The sequence below is a fragment of the Amblyomma mixtum genome, chromosome 2 (assembly GCF_055824585.1).
Source record: "Amblyomma mixtum isolate Tamu chromosome 2, ASM5582458v1, whole genome shotgun sequence".
NCBI classification, from domain to species: Eukaryota; Metazoa; Arthropoda; class Arachnida; order Ixodida; family Ixodidae; genus Amblyomma; species Amblyomma mixtum.
The window spans coordinates 116,042,914-116,064,560 of record NC_143013.1 but is presented as its reverse complement, the minus strand read 5'-3'; the positions used below and the strand labels follow the sequence as shown (position 1 = coordinate 116,064,560).

Sequence of the window (21,647 nt, the reverse complement as noted above, 5' to 3'; positions counted from 1 at the left end):
GCCTCCGTGATGTCACTCACGCGTTTCCAAGTACGAACTCTCACGCGAACGCCATCTCCCGACAGCAGACATCAAGTGGAAGGCGTAGCGTACAGCTGGGCACGCGGGCATCGCAGCTCTACTACGCAGACACGCTCGGCTGCGGCCGCTAGACGTGTGTGTACACACACGGCACCGTACACGGCTAGACAGCGCGCGTGCGTGTACTGCCGGCTTTGCGGTGTATTTCGCCCGAGAAGGGGGGGTGGGGGGGTGGAGAGGGTGTCCGGTCGACGGAGCGCGGTAGCAGTACGCGGCGGCTATCTCGGAGAGCGCCTTCGTCTCGCCTCCTTACCCGAAACCCAGCGCCGGCAACAACCTCGTTCTGGTCACATCCTCCGCCGCGTAGTCATCGTGCGTACCGTTCCGGTCTCTCGCAGTGAGCGCGCGAGCGTAGTAGTAGTAGTAGCAACGGTGGAGCTCTCGCTCTTCGGACGGTCGTTAATCGTCCTCGCCTCTCAGGCGCGAGTCCCTTCAGCGCGGTGACACGACCCAGTCTATTGCTATTCGTTCGTCGGCCTCCGTCTGGAGTCCTCTCGTTTGACGAAGCGGACGTTGGTTAAGCGAAACGAGAAACCATAATTTTCTGCTGGGAAGTCGAGCTGTGAAGGTTTTCAAGAGTTTTGTCGTCAGCATCAACGTTGACCATCAGCTATACCGCCCCTGTATCAGCGTGTGCACATACTTGACGTGTACATCTGCTTCCTTCCACAGCGACGGATCGCGTATCGATCGTCGTGCGCCACTGAGAGTGGCACGTTCCTGTGGTGTTCCGTGTCCAAGTCTTCGCCGCGAGTCCTCCGTTCGCCAGTGGACAAGTCGGTTTAGGAAGGCGACGCTTTCTTGGAAGAGGGCGCACCCAAAGCGAGGCTTGCGCAGCTTCAGCGGGCGTTGTGGCAACAGCGCGGACGTGTTTAGCTCGCCGTCTTTTTCCCGCGTGCTTCTGCATCGTTCCGTGCGTGTGTGTGTTGTGCGTGCGTGATTGCGGCCGTCCGCCGAAGCCATGGGTCTGGCGAACGGCAAGACTCAGTGCTGCGAACACTGTTCCAGGAACGGCGCCGCCGGGACCGGGAGCGGAACCACTGGGGCGCTCATCGTCGGCTGTCCGAAGTTCGCTCGCAGAATGGACTACCTGAGGGACCCGAGGATCTGTAAGGTGAGTGCCTGCTGCCTCCTTCATTGGTTGGTTTTTGGGCGCGGCTTCTACAGGCTTTAGCAGGGAAACAGGACTGATTGCAGGCCGATACAAAATTGCATGTCGCTGTGGCAAAGATTCCTGGCAGCGACGTCATCGTAAGTCAGAATATATCCGACACGTTTCGAACCAGGCTGCCCATTGTTAAGCAGCACCTGAACTGCGTTCAGCAAAGCGGCTCCGTCGTAACATAGAGGCGTCAAAATATTTGCGTATGGGACTACACTGGAATACAAAACGGCACAATGCGTTACGTACTGGCCGCCCCCCCCCCCCCTCCCTCCTTTTTTTTTGCGCGTGTGGAGAATGAAGAAAACTTTTCGATGTCTCATTAGACCCTTTAACGCGGAGTTTAGGAGCAGTGAAGGGGTTTTCTTCCGAGGGAAACGTCCCTTTCGCCTAGCCGTGCTTCGCCCGACGCGACATCTCTGAGAGATGCTTCGGTAGCTTTGCATCATCTTTTAGTCGAATTAACACTGCCGCTTTATTTTGAAGGCAACCAGGCACGTTCGGAAGTGCAGAGCTGTAGCTTGAGAACAGTTATTCTCCTACAAACGAAGTAAATATAGCTGCTTGTGAGGTGGCTTGCGACTAAGGAATCATCCACTTGCCGTTTCAGAGCACCGGTTTTCACCTTGGCATTGAATGAACCGTTTGGCTTCGTGTTTTGTGTGCATGGCTACTATGAAGCCAAAGGAAAGTATGCACAGGGCCGTTCAGTATAAAAGGGAACAACCAGCGTGCGCAAGAAGAGGAGGTTTTTGATAATTTTCTACTAAAGTTGAAGATGACTGCACATTATGCTCCGAGGAAAACTAGTCACAAAACATTAAAAAAAGTATGGTTGTCACATATAATTATGGCGCAATTAATAATTTGACGCTCGGACTCTGTCCCCTTTTCATATTAAAGGGCAATGTAGCAGCTTGGCGAGACATCCGTGCGGGTGTCTTCGAAGTGTGCCCGCCACTCGGAACGCAAAAATCGCGCTCCATCGTCTCTGCCATTTCTTTCGGTCATGCTTCCTCTTTCCGAAAGACTCCACGTTTCTGCAGAGTCACGTTTAAAGACTGCAGTGCTCGTAGCTTTAGACAGGCTGTTACTTCATTTGGCAGCGTTGCAAAGCATGTACTCGCCCGATCGTATACCCGCTGCGCCACTCGTACGCCATTCAAAGTTGGGGATTCGGGCCTTACGTACGGTAAAGTGCTGCTAGTTTAACATGTCGTTTTCTTGAAAAAAAAAAAAAGAATTGCAGTCACTGACCTAGTCAAGCATGAAGAATTCTTCATTGCTTGACTTGGTCAGTGACTGAAATTCTTTTTAAGGCGAAAGCCTTTAATGCCGCATCGTTGTCGACAGAAGGTTGTCACGCTTTTCTAGTCAGACCAGAAAAAAATCTTTGTGCACGATGTGATTCGAACCACCATCACTCCGATCCGCAGCTGAGCGTGCTAATGGCTGTGCTACTTACTGTGCTACTTCCTGCCAACGCATATGTAGTTTCTAGGACGCTGGGGAGTGTTTGCAGAAAGGCGTCGAATCAGACGGATGCCTCCCAAACGCAAAGGCTTTCGCCTCATCGCACTGTAGGTCAACAAAGTGCCCCCCTGAATTTTTTCAACTAATCTATGCCTGACCAGACGAATTTTCGTCGAACCCTTGACTACAGGTCGTTTTTTTGTATGCTCCAAGCGCCTATTGTGACAGTAGCGGATTGCTGTTCTAGTGTCTTTCCGAGCGTTTGGATATTATATGGTATAAAATACCACATAACAATCAAACATATGAATGCGTGTCCTGATGTGTCTGGAATATTATATGGTATATAATATCCATAATACTATTATCACAGTATATTGTCCGATACTGTTATCTTGCTGATTTGTGCGCAAAGAGATTCGGGTGCGTGCAGCCCTCGTCAAGGGTTTTCTTTTTTATCTTAGGCGCCTGCCTGAAAGAATCCAGTGCTGCCTCCCGGCATAATTCGTCTCCCTTGCGCTCACCGCGGTAATTACTCAGTGTATCGCTGTACTGTAGCAAGCGTCTGGAAGGTCGTGACTCAAACGGCGAAGGGCTTTGAGTGTTCAACCCTTTATTGGAGAATGCGATACGATTTGGTGTCAAGGTTCGCGGCAAGGTGCGGCCGAGAGCTGACGTAAGCTGCCGGTGCACTGCGAACACGTGATTGACTCACTGAGTGTGGTTTGAAGCCACTTTGGTATGCGATTAGGTAGTGACCTCAGCGTTGCCTTAACCTGCACATACAAGAATCTAACTTTCATTTCGTACGGGTGTGGACAAAGAAAAACAAATAACAGTGTTTTGCGTCCCCTTTCGGTGGTAGTAGAGGGGCTCCAGAACAATTTTGAATCTTTGGAGTTTACTTGAGACAAGCTGAGCAAGAGATGAGACTGAAGCGCTTATTAATAACTCGCTTTTTGACGTCACAGTGGCGCAAGTCAAACAGAAAGATCGTCACTTTTTTTCTCGTATAGATCAACCTTATGGTCAGGGTTAGGAAAGGCCATCATTATCATCAGCCTGACTACGCCCACTGCAGGGCAAAGGCCTCTCCCAAGTCTCTCCAATCAACCCTGTCATTGGCCAGCTGCGCCCACCGTAGATGTCCCCGCAAACTTCTTAATCTCAGCAATACTTTGATTTGAGCTAGTTGGTTGTAGCATGGCATGTTTATGCAAAAAGCGTACTGGTGCTAAACTGGTACTGTGTATTGTCTTCGTCTCTTAGCGCCAGTACGCTTTTTGCGTAAACATGTCATTCTTAATATCATCCGCCCACTTAACTTTGTGCCGCCCCCTGCTACGCTTGCCTACTCTACACTATGTTTTGCTGGCTGATGCTGGCTTCACGCGGGAAATCTGATTAATTGATGAATGGGTGGATTTCGTATGATAATAGGGTTTGATAAAATGTAATGTAAGAAACATACAGCGCTGCATGGGATGGATCAATTATCGCTTAATGACAGCGAGCTGACGCTGGAAAACCTGTGGTGAACCCGTGTGGTGAACCTATCCTGTGGTGAACCCGTTAGAACCTCAGCAAGCTCAGAGGTGCTACTACTCTGCGGCCACTGATTTCCTCGCAGTATTGTACGCCATCAGACTATGCCGTGACGTCTTCCGGTGGATGTGACGTCGCACCGTTCCCGTGGCTATATCGATGCCCAAATTATACATCTTTCGGGGATCTTAAGTGTTAATTACGCTTATTTACATATCTTTCAAACTAATTTGACACAAATTCGACGTTTTTCCGACCATTCTGCGACAATCTTCACTATGACGTGACGACTTCGGGTCGATGTGACGTCGCACAGTTCCTGTGACTATATCGACGTCCGCGCTATTTCGACCCAATTTCGTCATTTCGAATGTACTTAATTAACTAATTACTCTACAGTCACCAAACGTAGCTTCTAGGTTCATTTTTTTCCTCCTCTATCTGAAGCAACCATTTGTTTCTTCTATCTTTTTTTTAGTTCCCGAGTTAAACGGGTGTGACACGCTTTGTTAACGGACGACAGTATGAGGCATTGAAGGCTGTCGCCTTAAAACCTTGCCCGCTTCGTTTACCGGCCATAAATAAAAGTTGGCGCAGCGCTTAACTGCGAGAAGCGGCGGCGGCTCTCTGTCGTCCGGGTTTTTCGTTCGGAAAGAGCGGGAGTGGTCGGCAAGCGGCCGATCAGCGGCAACCGCTTTTCTTTGCCGGCGTCCTTGCCCAGTTCACGCCTCTCTTTTCGCCCTGCTGGCGTGCGTGTCCGGAAACAACCGACTCTTGACGGCGCCGTTCGTCAGATCCAAGGCCGTGCAGGGAAAACGAAACGTGTCCATTTCTCATCACGTTGCACCTTCTTTTGCTTTGGGCGTGGTGATTAACCCTAAAGAGTTAACTTTTGAGCCACTTGCTCGATTTCATTGAAACTTGCGGTGCTGGTGTACCACCGCTTTGACCATATGTGCTAAATTTCATAAGCCCCAAAAAGTGTTACGAAACCTATATGACAAGGATGAATATGCTTGCTTAGGACAGGTATCGTTCGGAAAAGATAGATAATTTTTCCAATTTTTTTTGTTACGTGGCCTCGGAAATGTCCAGAGCACACATATACGGATTTTTTGTTTGCGTAGTTTTGCTATTTGTTACAAGAATGTCGCCATATTAAGAATTACTCTGGTTTTTTATTAACTCATGTTTTACTACACAAAAAAAAAACAGAGAAACTGAGCACGCAGTTGTGATCCTCACAAAATGTCGCTGCAGAAAACCCGATACAGTACTAGCATCGAGTAATATTGGAGCGATATATTTCCTAAGCTGACTGGTTACTGAAAGAAACAGGAAATTATAAAAATAGACTTGCAAGATTGAAAATCACTCCATTTTTTTCTGAGAGCCCCAGTGTTCAAGAAAGCATCAGCCGAATAATGAAATTTGGCAGAGATGATCCCAGCAGTGATATAAGCCAGCCCCGCAAGTTTCAAAGAAATCGAAGAAGCGATTCAAAACTTTAATCCTTAAGGTAGTCTTCCCCGTCCAGCGCTGCTTTCAGACTCCTATCTATAGGGGCTAAGCGGCGCGTGCTCGGCGCCACCTATCTAACGGGTTTCCCTCGTTCAGGGCGGGGTTTCATTGTTTTTATTTTTATTTCTCGCTAATTTTTTCCTCCCCTTCTTTCTTTATTGTTCTCGCGTGGAGAGTGCGAGCAGCAGTTCCAGGAGGTCAGATGACGGAAGACGGCAGCACAGCAGTTTAAAAGACGCCCGATTCCTGGACTCTGGGTAATATTCCACACGAACGCACCGCCCGGCGGCGTGAATACTAATGGCGTAGGAGACAAAGTGCGCCGATAAGCGGCAAGCGAGCGAGCGCACAACACGCACCCCACGAAGGCGAGCGGAATGAACGCTCGATATATGATAGGAAATGTCGCCTTTCCGTTTCGATCGATGCGAAACGATTGACTTCTTATCTAGTCTAGACACTCTCCTTGGGTGAAAGCATGACAGCAGCTGCGTACGGAGTGCTTGGACTGCGTAATAGTGCCCCGACGCTCACGATACATTGTATGCTGGGGTGACCCGAGTGAACCTTTTCTCCGAGAAACTTTCCGCCAGTTTGTGCGGCATTGAGCTGTATCACTCAGTATCATGATGTAACAATAGCGCACAAGGAACACGAGAGACAGAAAGGAAACCACGCATACAAGCGCTAACTCGCAGCTGGGGTTTACTGCTGAAAGACGCAATATATGGAAGTCACTTTAAAAACACAAACAAAAACACGCAGCCCCTCCTTGGAAGCCCAAGTCAGAGGAAAAAAATACGGAATTGAAGCATCAGGCGCCACTCATCGCTGTGGAAGAATCAGTTAAAAAATTCGTTATCAAAAAGGATTTGCAAGGAGGTGCAAAGGAGGTGCAAACACGTTTTGAACCTCGCATTTCCTTGGGATGAGCACGAAATAGTGGCGTAGCCAGGAAGTCTTTTTAAACATTAGCGGTCCCACTGTTCTCTTGGAGGAATCGCTAATCAGAGCTGGAACTGAGCCCGCCTTGGTGCTATGACTACACCTCGAACAGCGGTCGTCATCCAGAATTCTAGTTTGTATGTGTCGTACGCGCAAGGGGATGCTGAACTACGTGAATTAGATTGGCGTCACAATTAGAATTGAGCGCAAGGTGACGAGGGCGAAAGAAGAGAAATGCATACAGGAGCGGATTCTGTTTGTATTCCCCTTCCTCGGTCGTCAGCTTGCTCTTAATTCTGCGACGTGTAATGCATGCCACATATGTACGTGATTATTCGATGCGTGTCAAGCGATGACACATTGATTGGTTTATTGGTTTATGCGGGTTTAATGTCCAAAAGTAACTCGGGCTACGAGGGACGTCGTAGTGAAGGGCTCCGGAAATTTCGACCACCTGGAGTGCTTTAACGTGCACTGACACCGCACAGCCCACGGGCCTCTAGAATTTCGCCCCCATCGAAATGCAACCGCCGCGGCCGGGATCGAACCCGCATCTTTCGGGTGAGCAGCCGAGCGCCGTAACCACTGAGCCACCGCAGCGGGCCGATGACACATAGAGCTACCTCGTTTGGACTCATACGATACTCATACGGACTCATACGAGGACATCAGATCCTCGTAAGCAATCCATACAATTGGTGGGTCTGGTATTCCCCATATGCGCAGGCTTACAATACTCGTGATTAATATTCACTGGAAAGTGATTCAAGGTGCATGTCCAGCTTGCTTCGTTGAATAGGTTAATTGGTTGCTTGAACGAGCTTGCGACAGATACATATTCAGCAGCACTGCAGAAGACACATACGTATTCCTTTGTGGTTTTTCAGTATGGTTTCGGTAGGGGGTGCAGTAAGGGGTACTATCAGCAAATAATTTTCTGCATATCTGATCGCGACCTCTGAGGCTAGTGGCGAGCGGCCGGGCGCATTCGAAGTGCTTAGTGCATGGGTGCTCAGCAAAAAGACCCGGGCTCTTGCCTCTTTAATCCCTCTATCTCCGGCAGCAGGAGAGTCGTGCAGTGGCAAGCAACGCCACAGCGTCTCGACAGTGCCGATGAGGCACCGATGCTGCCGCCGTTACAGGACACGGAAGGCAAATTCCCAACGCCCCCGAGCACGCACCTGGCTTGGGTACATTCCTAATGGAGTCGGTTAATTCGTCGCTCTTCGGGGCCGGGAAACGGTTTCCTAGGAACTAGAACTGTACCAAAACGCCAAAGTTGCACTTGAGGACGGATGCACAGTCCACAGTAATGCGCGTACAAAACGACCTTTATCTTTAGCGCTGATCCTGAAATTACACTGCAGCTTTAAGGGAAGTTTCTTGATCTCCGCATGTTTTATTTTTTTTTTTTCCGCGGAGTATCTCTGAAACCAAGACCTACACAAGATTTCCTCATCGTGTAATGAAGAGCCTCTTCCAGCACTCATCCATGTCTAGATTGACCCGCTCTTAACCTCAGTGACATCCACATATCAGTGCCGTTCAAGGGAGTCGTATCATGATGTCTCGCAATTACCCCAAGTGTCCTGTCCCACAGGCGACTCAGGCGCGAGCCCGAACATTTATCACCTTTTATGGGTGTCTGTCGGAGTACAGCGCATCCGCTCCCAGCACATTACCCCGGATATCCGCTCCCTACAGGATTGGATTCAGTCCCGCAATTCTGCTGGCGTCAAAGAGACACCCCTAGTCTTCTGGGCCTTTGTGCGCGCTACCGGGATCAACCGCCGATTGTGATCTCCCTCCCAACTTCGTCTCCCAAAACTAGGCCACTGAGCCATCCTACTTAAGATAAACCGTTTCAATCAATCAATTTAAGCTTAGAAAGAGAACTTGGAACCTCTTTCGTGCCATTTCGTGCAGGTAAAGTATGCGAAGTCTTTTTGGGCTAGCGCTTCAAATAGGGAAGTAATCGGCGATTAAAATCCGAACGCCCTTCAAGCTTCTCCGCAGCGCACAGCGCCAAGTGGGGGGCGCATGGTGACGTCGTCGAAGGTATCGGTACATTTCCAACGCACAAACGCCTGCTTTGAAGGAAAAAAAACCAACGCCACCGAAGGCAAACCCTGCCGAGAGTGCTTTGACAGCGTCTAACGAGTCAGGGCAGGGTGTGGCTGACGACAGCGGTAATTGAAATCATACCTTCCGTGACGTCGCGCTGCATTTTTCCGTACTTCTCTGGTGCATTAAAGAGAAGCGCAAAATTCAATCGTTGATTACGTCACGATTTTAAATGCTAGAGCAGGAACACTTGGCATGCTTTACCTGCAGCCTATATAGATTTGAATCCTTGAATATCGCGAAATTCTCAAAAAAGTGCTGCAGTTGCTCTTTAAACTCTCGTGGCAATCACCCCTACTCAGAGAATTGCCATTAGGTTTCTTTCTGTCGTATTGACCTGATATGATCGGACGGCTACTTTGCAGGGAGAATGAGCGCCAAGTTAAGTTTGATAGCGCCTGCCCGCCAACACAGCACACCGATTTTGCGCTCGGTCTGGCGTTCAAGCGTACGTACAAGCATGAACAAAAAAGTTTGCGGGATGCTGGTTCGAGGAAATATTTTACTTGCACGCAGTTGGGTAAGTCAGGTGAATGAAAAGCGCAAAAGCATGAAAAGGCATGTGTTCTCCATCCGCTTGAAAAAATACGAACTGAATGGCTAGCGAGATAATTCTGAGGAACACACTTTTCCGCGAATCCGCATACAGTGAACTTTTGCCTGTGACTGTATGCGGCTCGCCTGCATTTGTGGATCTTGCTTTCGTTATTATCCACGATGTCTACCAAGGGCAGGTGTACGAGCGAATGCTCGCATGTGTAGGATGAAAAATGAAGTGCGTATAGTCACACTTCGCACGGGAAATGGATTTCGCAACTCGACGTCGTGGGAACGATGCGCTCCGCAGCGCGTGAACTAGTGCATGCGCGTGCGTGTGCACTAAATATAGCGTTATCTCTGACACACACACACGCCCACACACCTCCTTGCAAAGCTGGAAAGAGGAAGAGGCTTTACGTGCAACTTTCGACGGGTTCCCGGAGTCCCGGTTGGCTGCTAACTTCACACATAATCAGCTCAGAGCGAGCCGTCACTCTCAGCGGCTGTGTCTGGAGTCCTGATGCATTGCATTGCTTTACGTTTGTGTCCACCGCCTACAGGGGGCACTGAGGTGGGCAGCTAAGGTGTTTAAATAATTATACAGTAAGAGCGTTGACTCACAGTGGCCGAAAAGAACTAGGAAACTAACCAGTAACTATGCCGGACACGCGGACGGAGAAAGGAAGAGCATTGAACGACAGGTTAAAAACACGGAATGTAAAAATTGGATTAATTCAGTGGAAAAGAAACAGTGTAGAACTATATCGATACTGGAAAAGGCAGATCAGGAAAGAATTTTTCTATGATAACTCAAGAGGCGGTGCCCTATTTTTTGAAGCTAGGTCAGGGTGTCTTAGAACGCGCAGCTACAAAAAAATAATAATAACGAAGATGATGACACATGTGCTGTGTGTGGTAGATCTGTAGAAACAACTGAACACCTCATACTCAAATGTGATAGTATCCATCTGGACGTCAAATGCAGGCGCAGTCACTCTTCCTGATACCTTAGGGCTTAGAGATAACAATGGCCATGTCAATAAATCTGCGGTTGAAGTTAGCAAAAAGCGATTGGAAGATTTGTGGCTGTAAAGCAGAGAGATGACATAATGTTGCGCAGCGCTGGCATCGAGGCACCCTAATCCATCCATACATCTATCTATCCATCCATGCATCCGTCCGTCCGTCCGTCGTCAACGCTCGCCTTGCACCCATGTGCCCGGCCATGCCTTAACCGACGGCTGTCGCTCGGGGATAATTTCTTTGGCTCGAGTCTCTTCCATTTCTAAGTATATGCGGCAGTGTGCGTATTGACCATTTGATTTTGCAAGTCCCCACCCCGTATTATCTGCCTGCCGCCGACATCTGTTACTGTTGCGCAATAGAGGCGTCGATTAGTTCCGCAAACGCCGTCAGCCGGCGTCACGGCTGCTTGCGTAACCTCTGCCGATGATGGCGAGGCTTGGCTCTGTCCATTTCGAACTGCCAAGGGGACTGTTCCGCGTGTCGCCAGAATTGGAACGTAGCGACGGTGAATGAGAGGGCGGTGCCCTTGGGGAGGTTAAACCGCGATTTCTTTGCATTCGGGCGATCGTAGAAAGAAAGGATTCGTAGTTGCGACACCCGCTCATACGTCTAACCGCGGATATCCGGGGCGTCTGTTTCGCTCCGCGTCGCAAAAACGGTTGGCATTCGTTTTTGGGGCTTCGCAACCTTTGAAAATCACCGTGACGTCATCTGGCGCGCAGGTGAATGCAGCAACCCACCGTTGTTCATGCATGATTGCGCCAACTGCATGCGCTTCGCCGCTGAATTGAAACTGAGACATTGGTCAACTAAGTGAAAGTTTTTTTTTTGTCTACTTTGCAGTTGTAACGACGAAGCCTCTGTTAGTTTACAGTAGTGCTATAAAGAAAGAATATGCATCTATACTGAAACGGAAGTCCTGAGTCTTCCTCTTGCCGTCTTTCACAACTGAACACTGTATAGACGCTTTTGGGGATGCTTTGAGTACGTGGAATTCTGCACAAAATTTGCGAAGACCGGCAGGCACTGGAGTGGTGCCGATAGTCCGCAAAAACCGGTATTACTGTGCCGCTGAAGCCGTATACATTTGTGCCTCAGAAAGCCTATATTAAAATTAGTGTCGTGCTGCTCAGAAACACCCGGTATGACATTAAATGTGATGTAGCGGTTCACTGATAGCTAATGTGAAGTGTACAAGGGACTGGGTGAACTATAAAATCGGTAATTATGCTTTTATGATGTATTTCATTGTTTGGAGGCTGCGGCAAGTCGTTCACCAAAGCGGCTGCTTGCTAACGTTACATTTGGGCCAGTTCCACAGGGTCTATATTTTGGAGTGTCGCAAAACTGACTGTTTTGGAGATAAGCTGTCTGAGCAATGCACGTATTATGCAACAACAGTTGCTTGGATTTCTCAGTTCTTTCTTTTTTTCGAAACTGCTGAATATGTGGGTAATTGAAAGGGGTGTGGCACAAAGCTTTGCTTCCTCGCCAGTCTGTTCTCATGGGGAGATAGCTGCCACACAACATACCTATGAATTCAAGTGTACTGCTGGATACTGTTACGGTCCCAGAGCGAGCTCTGCAGGCTGGGTGTTAAGGCAGAAGCCTATGGCGCTAGTAGCTAATTTCTCCCTACCGTGTCCGTCTGGAGGGGTTAGGAATGGCGACAGCGGGTCGCGCGCTTCGGATGCTTCGGATGCCGTCCAAGGCTGCGGGAAAGACCGCGACCGCCTTGTCGGGGACCAAGGGGCCGACGACCCCTTGAAAGGATCCCTTGACAAACATAGAAGTGGGGGTGGGGGACAATAAGGTCGACGACTCCTTAAACCCCCGACTGTCTAGCTAAGCAGTGGCGCCTCCAGAGTCGGGCCCTGGCGTGCACTGGGCTCCGCCTACTTATATGCGCAGTGCCACTGCAGCAGTATTGGTTGGAATTGGGCGAGAGCCGGTTTATTAAAGCTCCGCCCAATTATCGAGGGGATAAAAACCGCTGCAAACAACGAGCGCAAGGTCCCAGTCTCGGCCGCGTTTTCGACGGCCTTTTTTTTTAACAGCCTTTCTTTAAACCGCCTTTTCTTTAAGTGTTTGTATTTCGGTCTCGTCTTGATTAAATCAGTTTGTCTGAAGAAGGTTGGAGTTGCTGCCCCAACCGGCAACGTGTCGCCGGACGAGCGGACAAAGTACCGCTGACCAACGTACGATCGGACCAACCGGCCATTCCATTCCGACCGTTTCTATTTAACTGGTGCCGTGACCAGGATAGTCCGAGCGGCTTTCTGCTAACGGTTGGAGGCACTACCTTTCGGAAGCCTGACGGGGCAATACCTTGGTGAAGAGTCCCGGGGACCAAGGTCCAAGTGAGGCGATACCCTTGCGAGGGGCCCGGAGCCAAGACTTCACGACAGCGCCAAGGAGCGAGCGAAAGGAGACCGGCGGAGCGAAGTGCTGCGCCTTCGGCGGCACCTACGGCGGCCGACTTCACCGGCCTGGGAGGCGTGACGGGCCCGCTGTGAGCACCGGTGGGACTCCCAACATTCTGCCACCAGCTGGACGTGGAGAGCGGAAAGACTGAGGCACGGGTCCAGCCGCAACGCAACGCAAGCGAGAAGTCTGCGGAACACAGGTGGGCCCTTCCCCGTTTTCTCCGGGAACGCGATGTCAGTCACTACCCGAGCACAGAAGCTGCGTGCGGGAGACCAAAACACTAGTGATGTGGACTCTGACGCGGAGGACTCGGAGAATGTGACGGCTATGGATGGGCAGAGTAGTAGTAACCCATCGGCGTTTGAGAACGGCCAGGGCAACACGCGCTTGAGGGAGCAGGAGCTCGAGATTGAAGCTCTTAGACTAAAAATCCAGCTTGAGACGCTGGTTCAGAGAGGTCAGGGCATCCCGGGAAATGGTCGCCGAAAGGAAAAATTGGGTCGGCACGCAGGTGATCTGAGGGCAGTTCTCGCGCCAATGCCACAGTCGGACGACCTCATTCCCGCCTGGTTTAAAAGTGCTGAAAATATGATAAGAACCTGCGAGATCCCGACTGATGTCGCGGGGTCAATAATAATGCCCTTTCTCAATGAAAAAACTCGGGCACTCGTGGCTAACCAGTCGGTCGACACGGTGATGAGTTTCGAAGAAATTCGGGAGCTTGTGCTCGCGGAACTGAGATTGACAGCTGAAGAATATAAGCGTAGGTTTTACGCTTGTAGAAAAGAGGCGGAAAGCTGGGGCCAATTTGTCACTAAATTGGACGTAACGCTGGACTACTACCTACGAAGTAGAAAGGTGAAAACTTTAGAGGACGTTCGTGCTTTGATGGTGGCAGATCGCGCTAAGCAGATTATGCCGGAGGAAATGCGCGAGTACGTCCTCCAACAGGAGGCAGATAAATGGTTAAAACCGAAAGAACTTGCGCAACTTGCCGAACAATACGAAGACAGCAGGCGTGGACGCCGCCAAAGGGCTGCTGAGGGGCTGAAAAGGAATGAGGCGATGCCGCGAGAGACACGGAATCGAGGAAATCGGTTCACGGACGAGCACAGGGAACCGCCAAAGTGCTATGGATGTGGCAGATTCGGTCATGTCCAGTGGAACTGTCCACAGACCAAGCCGAAGGTAGTTTCTGGTAATGAGATAGGTCGTAACCAGCAGGACCTGAAGTTGACAGCGAGAGCCGTAGTTGAATTCGCAACGCAGGCTGAGGTGGTAGCGAGTGGTTTGGCACCGGAATCACGGCTAACCTGGGTGGACCTTTTGTGCGGGGAACAACCATTCAAAGCGTGTCTAGATTCAGGCGCAGATATCACCGTGTTGAGACGGAAGCTGGTGCCTGAAGAAGTCCGGAAGCAGGGAAGTGGGACAGTTCGCTTACGGGGCGCGTTTGGGCACACCGTAACAGCCGAGCTCTTTTACATTCCACTGAGTTTACCCACGGAAGATGGTGGCGCAAGCCCGCAACTAGTGACTTTATGCGCGGTTACGGACGAGCTAGCTAGAGAGGCTGATGCCCTACTGACCCCGGACGTTTTTAAGGCACTCGAAAGAGAGCAAAGTGACGCCACTGATCTCGCGGTTAGGATAATACGAGCGGAAACCGAGATCGCCAACCACAACCAAAACGCAACGCGAGAGTTAGAATTTGAACCAAGCGAGAGCATTGAGGAGAGCGTGGCCTCAGAAAGTGCGCAGCTCGCACCGCCGCAGCGAGAGCAGAGCACGGCGGACCCTATGTTCGCCAGTGAACAAAGAGGAGACGCCTCCCTGGCAGAGGCTTGGTCACAGGCGGAGGCCGGAACGCATAACATGGTAATAGAAGGAGGACTACTCTTTCACCAGGAAGGGTTGGATGGCAGACAGTGTCGGCAGCTCGTGCTCCCACTGAGTCGTCGGAAAGAAGTGCTGACTCTTGCGCATGATATGCCTTGTGGAGGACACTTTTCTGAAAAGAAAACTAAGCAGCGTATCCGCAGTGCGTTTTTCTGGCCCGGCCTTGCTGCCGACATCAGACGGCATTGTCAAACCTGCCACACCTGTCAAACCTTTTCAAGAAGGAAGACGACAGATAGGGTGCCAATCACACCGCTGACTCGACCGAGGGAGCCGTTCGAAGTGATCTACTTAGACTGCATTGGACCTATCGAGCCCGTATCAGCGCGGGGACATCGATACGCTTTGTGTGTTATCGATCTATGCTCCAGGTGGCCAGAGGTGGTACCGCTGCGCTCGCTAACAGCTAAGGCCACGTGCCAGGCGCTTCTCGACATTTTCGCACGGTTCGGTATCCCTCAGCTGATTTGCTGTGACCAGGGGACAAACTTTACCTCAGCTCTAACTCGTGAGCTCATGCAGCGCTTAGGAATAAACGTGAGGTTTTCAACTCCGGAGCATCCGCAGAGTAATGGCATCATTGAGCGCTGGAACGGCACGTTCAAGGCGATGCTCAGGCACATAATAGGTGACCACGCGCGCGGATGGGACCGGTTCATTTCATGCATGCTGTGGGCATACCGAGAAGTCCCACATGAGATCACGGGAGCGTCCCCGTTTGAGGTTATGTATGGGCGCGTCCCGCAAGGTCCATTAAGTATCCTCCAAAAGACATGGACAGGGAGTTGGTCACCACCTACGGGCCTAAATAAGGCAACGTCAGAGTACCTGATCAAGCTCCGGCAACAAATGGCCGAAGTAGCCGATAGGGTAGACTGCCAAATAAAGCAGCTACAGCAAGCGTATGCGGATAAATACAATCTAAGGGCAAGGGCCAAAGGGTTCTGTGAGGGTGAGGAAGTCCTAGTTTTGGATACGAACCAACAGAACAAGATGCGACCTAAATGGATGGGCCCGGCAACAATTAAGGAGCATAGGCGACCCGATAGCTATGTTGTCAAGTTCAGAGAGGGTGCTGAGCGATGGGTTCACGCCAATAGACTAAGAAAGTATTACGCCAGGGTGAACAGCGTAGGCGTAATTTTTGAGGCGGATGGAGAATTTGGGGATGTAAAAGGCGTCCCGGGATTGCATAGTGGGAATAACACCACTGAGGTGACACTACATGAGTCCACGCATCTTAGCCAGGAACAAGTCAGGGAGCTAAGTCAAGTGATAGGCCGATACAAAGCGGTGTTCTCCGAACGGCCGGGGAAGTGCATAGTTGGAGAACACACGGTAAACCTGGTACCAGGCGCCAAACCAACAAGGGCTTACCCGTACCGTGTACCGGTCGCACTTAGGCATGAGGTGGACCGTCAGATTGAAGAACTTCTTCAAGGGGGCCTAATTTACCCTGTGGAGAGTAGCTACGCGCACCCCATAGTCTGTGTTGCGAAGAAAGACGCAAGTGTGAGGCTGTGCATTGATTACAGACAACTGAACGCCATATCAGAAGTAGACAGTTTCCCGATGAGTAACGTCACAGAACTGATTTACGAAGTGGCTAAGGCGAAGTTCATCACCGTCCTCGACATGACCCGGGGCTATTGGCAAATAGCCGTGGAACGCAAATCACAACAATACACCGCATTTGCGACGCCCAGGGGCCTATTCGCGTGGCGGGTGATGCCTTATGGGCTGCGTAATTCGGCAGCCACCTTCCAAAGAATCATGAATAACGTCCTGCAAAAGCATATGGGCTATGCCTGCGCATACATCGACGACGTGGCCGTGTACTCTGAGACGTGGCAAGAACACTTAGTCCACTTGGATAGTGTGCTGGCGACTATCATGAGCGTGGGACTTACAATTAATCCTACAAAATGCAAGTTTGCACAGCAAAGTGTCAGGTATTTGGGGCACGTGGTCGGTTCGGGCCTTCATTCACCGGACCCGGAACGAGTGCAAGCAATGGGGCAGCTTAAACCTCCGACTACCAAGAAAGAGCTGCGTAGCGCGCTTGGACTGTTCAACTATTACCGCGACTACGTCCCCTCGTATTCGGAGATAGTGCGCCCCTTAACGGATCTCACCAACCGGCGGGTCCCAAATATAATCCCGTGGACAGAAGAAGCGGAACGGGCGTTCATCACCGTCAAAGCTGCCTTGAGCGAGTTGCCTATGCTCACGGCCCCCGATCTCAATAAAGAGTTCGTGCTGACAACGGACGCGTCGGAAAGAGCGGTCGGGGCATGTCTGGCACAAGAGGTAAACGGGCAAGAAAAGCCAATTGCCTTTTTGAGTAAGAAACTGACGCCGCAGCAGGCTAAGTGGTCCGCTATAGAAAGGGAAGCTTACGCAGTCATATGGGCATTAGGGCGTCTGGACACGTGGCTTTTCGGCGCGAGGATTAAGGTGAACACTGACCATAATCCTTTGACCTACTTAACCAGATCAACTTCCTCAAGCGCCCGGTTGACCCGTTGGAGCCTGGCTCTCCAAAAGTACAACCTTGAGTTTGCTCATATAAAGGGCTCTCTCAACAAATGCGCCGACGCCCTATCCAGGTTGGACACTGACTCCGACTCTGCCCAACCGTTGTAAATGCGAAAGAGTCCCAGCGATTCGCATGTAAAAAGAAAAAAAGGAAGAGAGAAAAAGAAAAGTCAGCAGGTACAGCTGCCGCCTGTTGCTGGGTAGATGGTTCAGACATCGCGGGCCAAGGAACGTACGGGACGGTGGCCCATCCCGCGTGTGTGTAGCTTGTGGACTGTGAACTCAAGTGCATTGATGTTGGACTCCCATGTTACGAGTGTTTCGACTGCTGTGGTTGCTTGTGAAAAGAAGTTAAGGAGTGTGAGTGTTGATGCATGCATCATGTGGTCTTGACCATGCTCTTTGTGCACTTGTTAGTAGGACGCAGAAGCGCTCCTTTTTTATGTTGTTCGTACAGCGCTCAGTTGAGATCCTTTTTTTTGTGCTGTTTTTTTTCTTTTCTTTTTTGTTGTTCACGGCCGGGTCTTTTGTACTTTTGCGCGCTTTGGTATGTTGTGTGTACGGCGAGCGTCCACCCAACATTCTTGGTGGGGAGGTGTTAAGGCAGAAGCCTATGGCGCTAGTAGCTAATTTCTCCCTACCGTGTCCGTCTGGAGGGGTTAGGAATGGCGACAGCGGGTCGCGCGCTTCGGATGCTTCGGATGCCGTCCAAGGCTGCGGGAAAGACCGCGACCGCCTTGTCGGGGACCAAGGGGCCGACGACCCCTTGAAAGGATCCCTTGACAAACATAGAAGTGGGGGTGGGGGACAATAAGGTCGACGACTCCTTAAACCCCCGACTGTCTAGCTAAGCAGTGGCGCCTCCAGAGTCGGGCCCTGGCGTGCACTGGGCTCCGCCTACTTATATGCGCAGTGCCACTGCAGCAGTATTGGTTGGAATTGGGCGAGAGCCGGTTTATTAAAGCTCCGCCCAATTATCGAGGGGATAAAAACCGCTGCAAACAACGAGCGCAAGGTCCCAGTCTCGGCCGCGTTTTCGACGGCCTTTTTTTTTTAACAGCCTTTCTTTAAACCGCCTTTTCTTTAAGTGTTTGTATTTCGGTCTCGTCTTGATTAAATCAGTTTGTCTGAAGAAGGTTGGAGTTGCTGCCCCAACCGGCAACGTGTCGCCGGACGAGCGGACAAAGTACCGCTGACCAACGTACGATCGGACCAACCGGCCATTCCATTCCGACCGTTTGTATTTAACTCTGGGACTATCCGTTAACCGTGGCTTGTTTCACAGAATATCTACACCGTACTTTTTTAGGAGGATTAGCCACGTGCATCAAAATCGTTTATAGCATGTCACGAGTTCAAAACACGGTTGCAATTAAAGAAAGAACCAAAAGCCAGAATGCTAATAATGTTTACAGGTTTCGTGCTTTGCTGAAGGTGCATCCCTGAGATTATCGGCAACACAAGCAAGGGTCGTTATCATGAGACCATACCGCGCAAAGTATTCCTTCTCACGACTGCTTTTGTTGGTGAGAAAGGTACGAGCGCGAGGCGGCAGCTTTTAAAGTGTATACCGTCCCCACGCTGTCACGACTGAGCCGCACACTTCTGGCCGCCATCGCGTTTTCATTTCACGTTAAACATCCTTCAAATTTATCGGGAGCCTTCCGCTACGTCACCTCTTTCTTCCTTCTCTCACTCAATCGTTTCGATTCCCCCCCCCCACGGAGTGATTGATGTGTCCACTTAGAAGTGAGACGGTTATCGCGCCCTTTCCCTTCCTCAAAATGTCGCAAAAGGCGCCCGCGTAATGTGCGATGTCAGTGTCAAAGATCCTAGTCGAAATGATCAACCAGAGCCAGCCCTCCCTCCCTCCTTTCTTTCTTTCTTTCTTTCTTTCTTTCTTTCTTTCTTTCTTTCTTTCTTTCTTTCTTTCTTTCTTTCTTTCTTTCTTTCTTTCTTTCTTTCTTTCTTTCTTTCTTTCTTTCTTTCCTTCTTTCTTTCTTTCTTTCTTTCTTTCTTTCTTTCTTTCTTTCCTTCTTTCTTTCTTTCTTTCTTTCTTTCCTTCTTTCTTTCTTTCTTTCTTTCTTTCTTTCTTCCTTCCTTTCTTTCTTGCTTTCTCTTTCCTTCTTTCTTTTTTCTTATTCCTTTCTTTCTCTCTTTTTTCTTATTCCTTTCTTTCTTTCGTTCACTCCCACCTTCCTTCCTTGCCTTAAGGCGTGGTTGAGGTGTACACACACTAGTGAGATAGTTACCGCGCGCCTTTAATATCCTGATAACCACTATTTTTGGAAGTTTAGATGTTGAATGGCCTTCCGTGAAAGCAGTAAAAGGCTTCATACAACTCCTTGATTCTTGCAAGAAGATTGCGCGAAATTTCACTCCTGTCATCAGCCACCTGAACCACCCCGTCTAGTGCCTGCGTGCACCACCGATTTATTTAGGGCCCAATAAATGTTGATACATCATCTTTGTGCAGGTTGCAACGATTGTGGCTCAGCTCGAGCCAGTGGGCTGGGCCGTGCAATTTCTTCTCCGTCCTTCCTTCAGTCACCCGCCGCGGTGGCGCAGTGGTTACGGCGCTCGGCTACTCACCCGAAACACGCGGGTTCGATCCCGGCCGCGGCGGCTGAATTTCGATGAAGGCGAAATTCTAGAGGCCCGCGTGCTGTGCGATGTCAGTGCACGTCAAAGAACCCCAGGTGGTCGAAATTTCCGGAGGCCTTCACTACGGCGTCTCTCATAGCCTCAGTCGCTTTGGGACATTAAACCCCAACAAACCAAGCCTTCCTTCAGTCACAAAAACAACAACATCGACTATACGGGTCTCATGCGGATTACATGGTATCCTCGACGTACCGAGACATCGCTATGCTCTAGCTTTCCATGAGACTCGCTGAGCTAAGTCCCATTGCGCCTAGCATGGTAACGGAATCGCGCTGCTTGACAGGCCCCAGCTGTGGTCTCTACTCGCACACCCGGCATATTCTAACGTGCATTAGTCACGGCAGCGCCTTTGAATCGCGGTGTACAGGGCTGCTGACGTCACAGCGAGCGCTCGAGAAAGACCGCGTGCCAAGCAGCGCAGCGCGTGCTGTGCATGTGATGACACACATCAGCCGACCAGGAAGCAGGCTTGGTTGATATTCGTGCTCAGTTTTTGCCTCGCAAGAAGCTGCGCCGTCCCATGATCGTAGTGCAACCAGCGTACATCTGTGTAAAAGGACTCTGAGCAGCGTTCACGTCGGCATCTGGGCGATGGCGCTCCGCTGTGTTATCGCCACGCGTCCGGCGAGTCTCGCACGTGGAGTCCTGCGCTGCGCCGACATTCCGAGGAGCGCTGACAAGGCGCGGTGGACTGTTGCGTCACGCCGAGCTGCCGCGACGTGGGAGCCGTATGCTGCGATCGTTGGGGTAAGCGCACGTGTGTCTGGGGTGAAACCCGGATATTAGGCGGGAGGGGCGGTGCGCGACCGCCCAGACGTGCTTTGCGGGCCGGCCCCTGATGTCAAACTAGTGCGGGGTTAACTTGCAAGATTTTCGAAAGCGACGCGATGGATTAAGCCGCGTTGCGTGGTTTCGTAAGCTGGGCTTCCCTGGCACGTGCGAAGCATTGCACGCGCTGTTGACGCGCTGGGAAGAAATGGGCTGAGCGTTTGGTACCTGACGCGTCGTCTCTTAACGCTGACTGCATTCTTTATGATGGTGGCTCGTCTGGCCGGCAGCGTTTCGTGGTTGAATCAATAGAGTAGCCAGGAATATTACTGTCATTACGTGACACCCTGTATACAGCTCGTGCGGTCTCAAAGCCGTTGGCGTAGTCGGAAATGATGGGGGGCTGGGGACAAAAATCAATCGCGTCATGCCAACCGTTTTCCGCGGAATGTTTCGGATAGCGTCATACGATTCAGCGTTTCCGGCAGCTTAAACTTACTCGCAGCAGGGATTCGAACCGGCGACCTATAATCGGGGGCTGCGTAAAATAAATCGTATCATGTGCATTTCGGGTGTCCACCAAGTGAAGTTACACTGTTACTACGTCCTCTCCTTTCCTCAAAAAACTAATTTTCGATTTGTCCAACGGGCAAGGCGTCCCGCCGAACGGGCGATGCCGTTCCGCGGACTCCCTGGCAGCGCTGCAACACGATGTCGCGTTCCACTCTTTAAGGCGAAGCTTAAGCGTCTTACAATTTTTTACTTAGTGGCCGAACTAGGTCTTTTAGTGCGATTACTCAGTTTCGAAATAGTACCTTGTCGGTTTCACCAAAATTAGCTCCGTAAAATTGTGGCATGTTGTGCTTAGACTAGTCATAGAAGTGATACGTTGAAAAAAAAAAATTTGGTTTTGTTTATTGGGGTTTAGCGTCCC

The 21,647-nt window shown here is 50.5% G+C and overlaps 1 protein-coding gene across 3 annotated transcripts in view; it reads left to right on the top strand.

Moving 5' to 3' along the window:
• Positions 1-21,647, top strand: part of Men (NADP-dependent malic enzyme) — a 154,537-nt gene that overhangs the window by 88,978 nt on the left and 43,912 nt on the right. For 2 of the 3 annotated variants that reach the window (XM_089572451.1, XM_089572453.1), the window contains exon 2: positions 1,090-1,195. In XM_089572451.1, the coding sequence (XP_089428577.1) occupies positions 1,090-1,195 (106 nt within the window). Of the gene's footprint in view, positions 1-1,089; positions 1,196-20,412; positions 20,693-21,647 lie in introns of those variants that run through there. The other variant, XM_089572452.1, reaches the window with a different exon arrangement.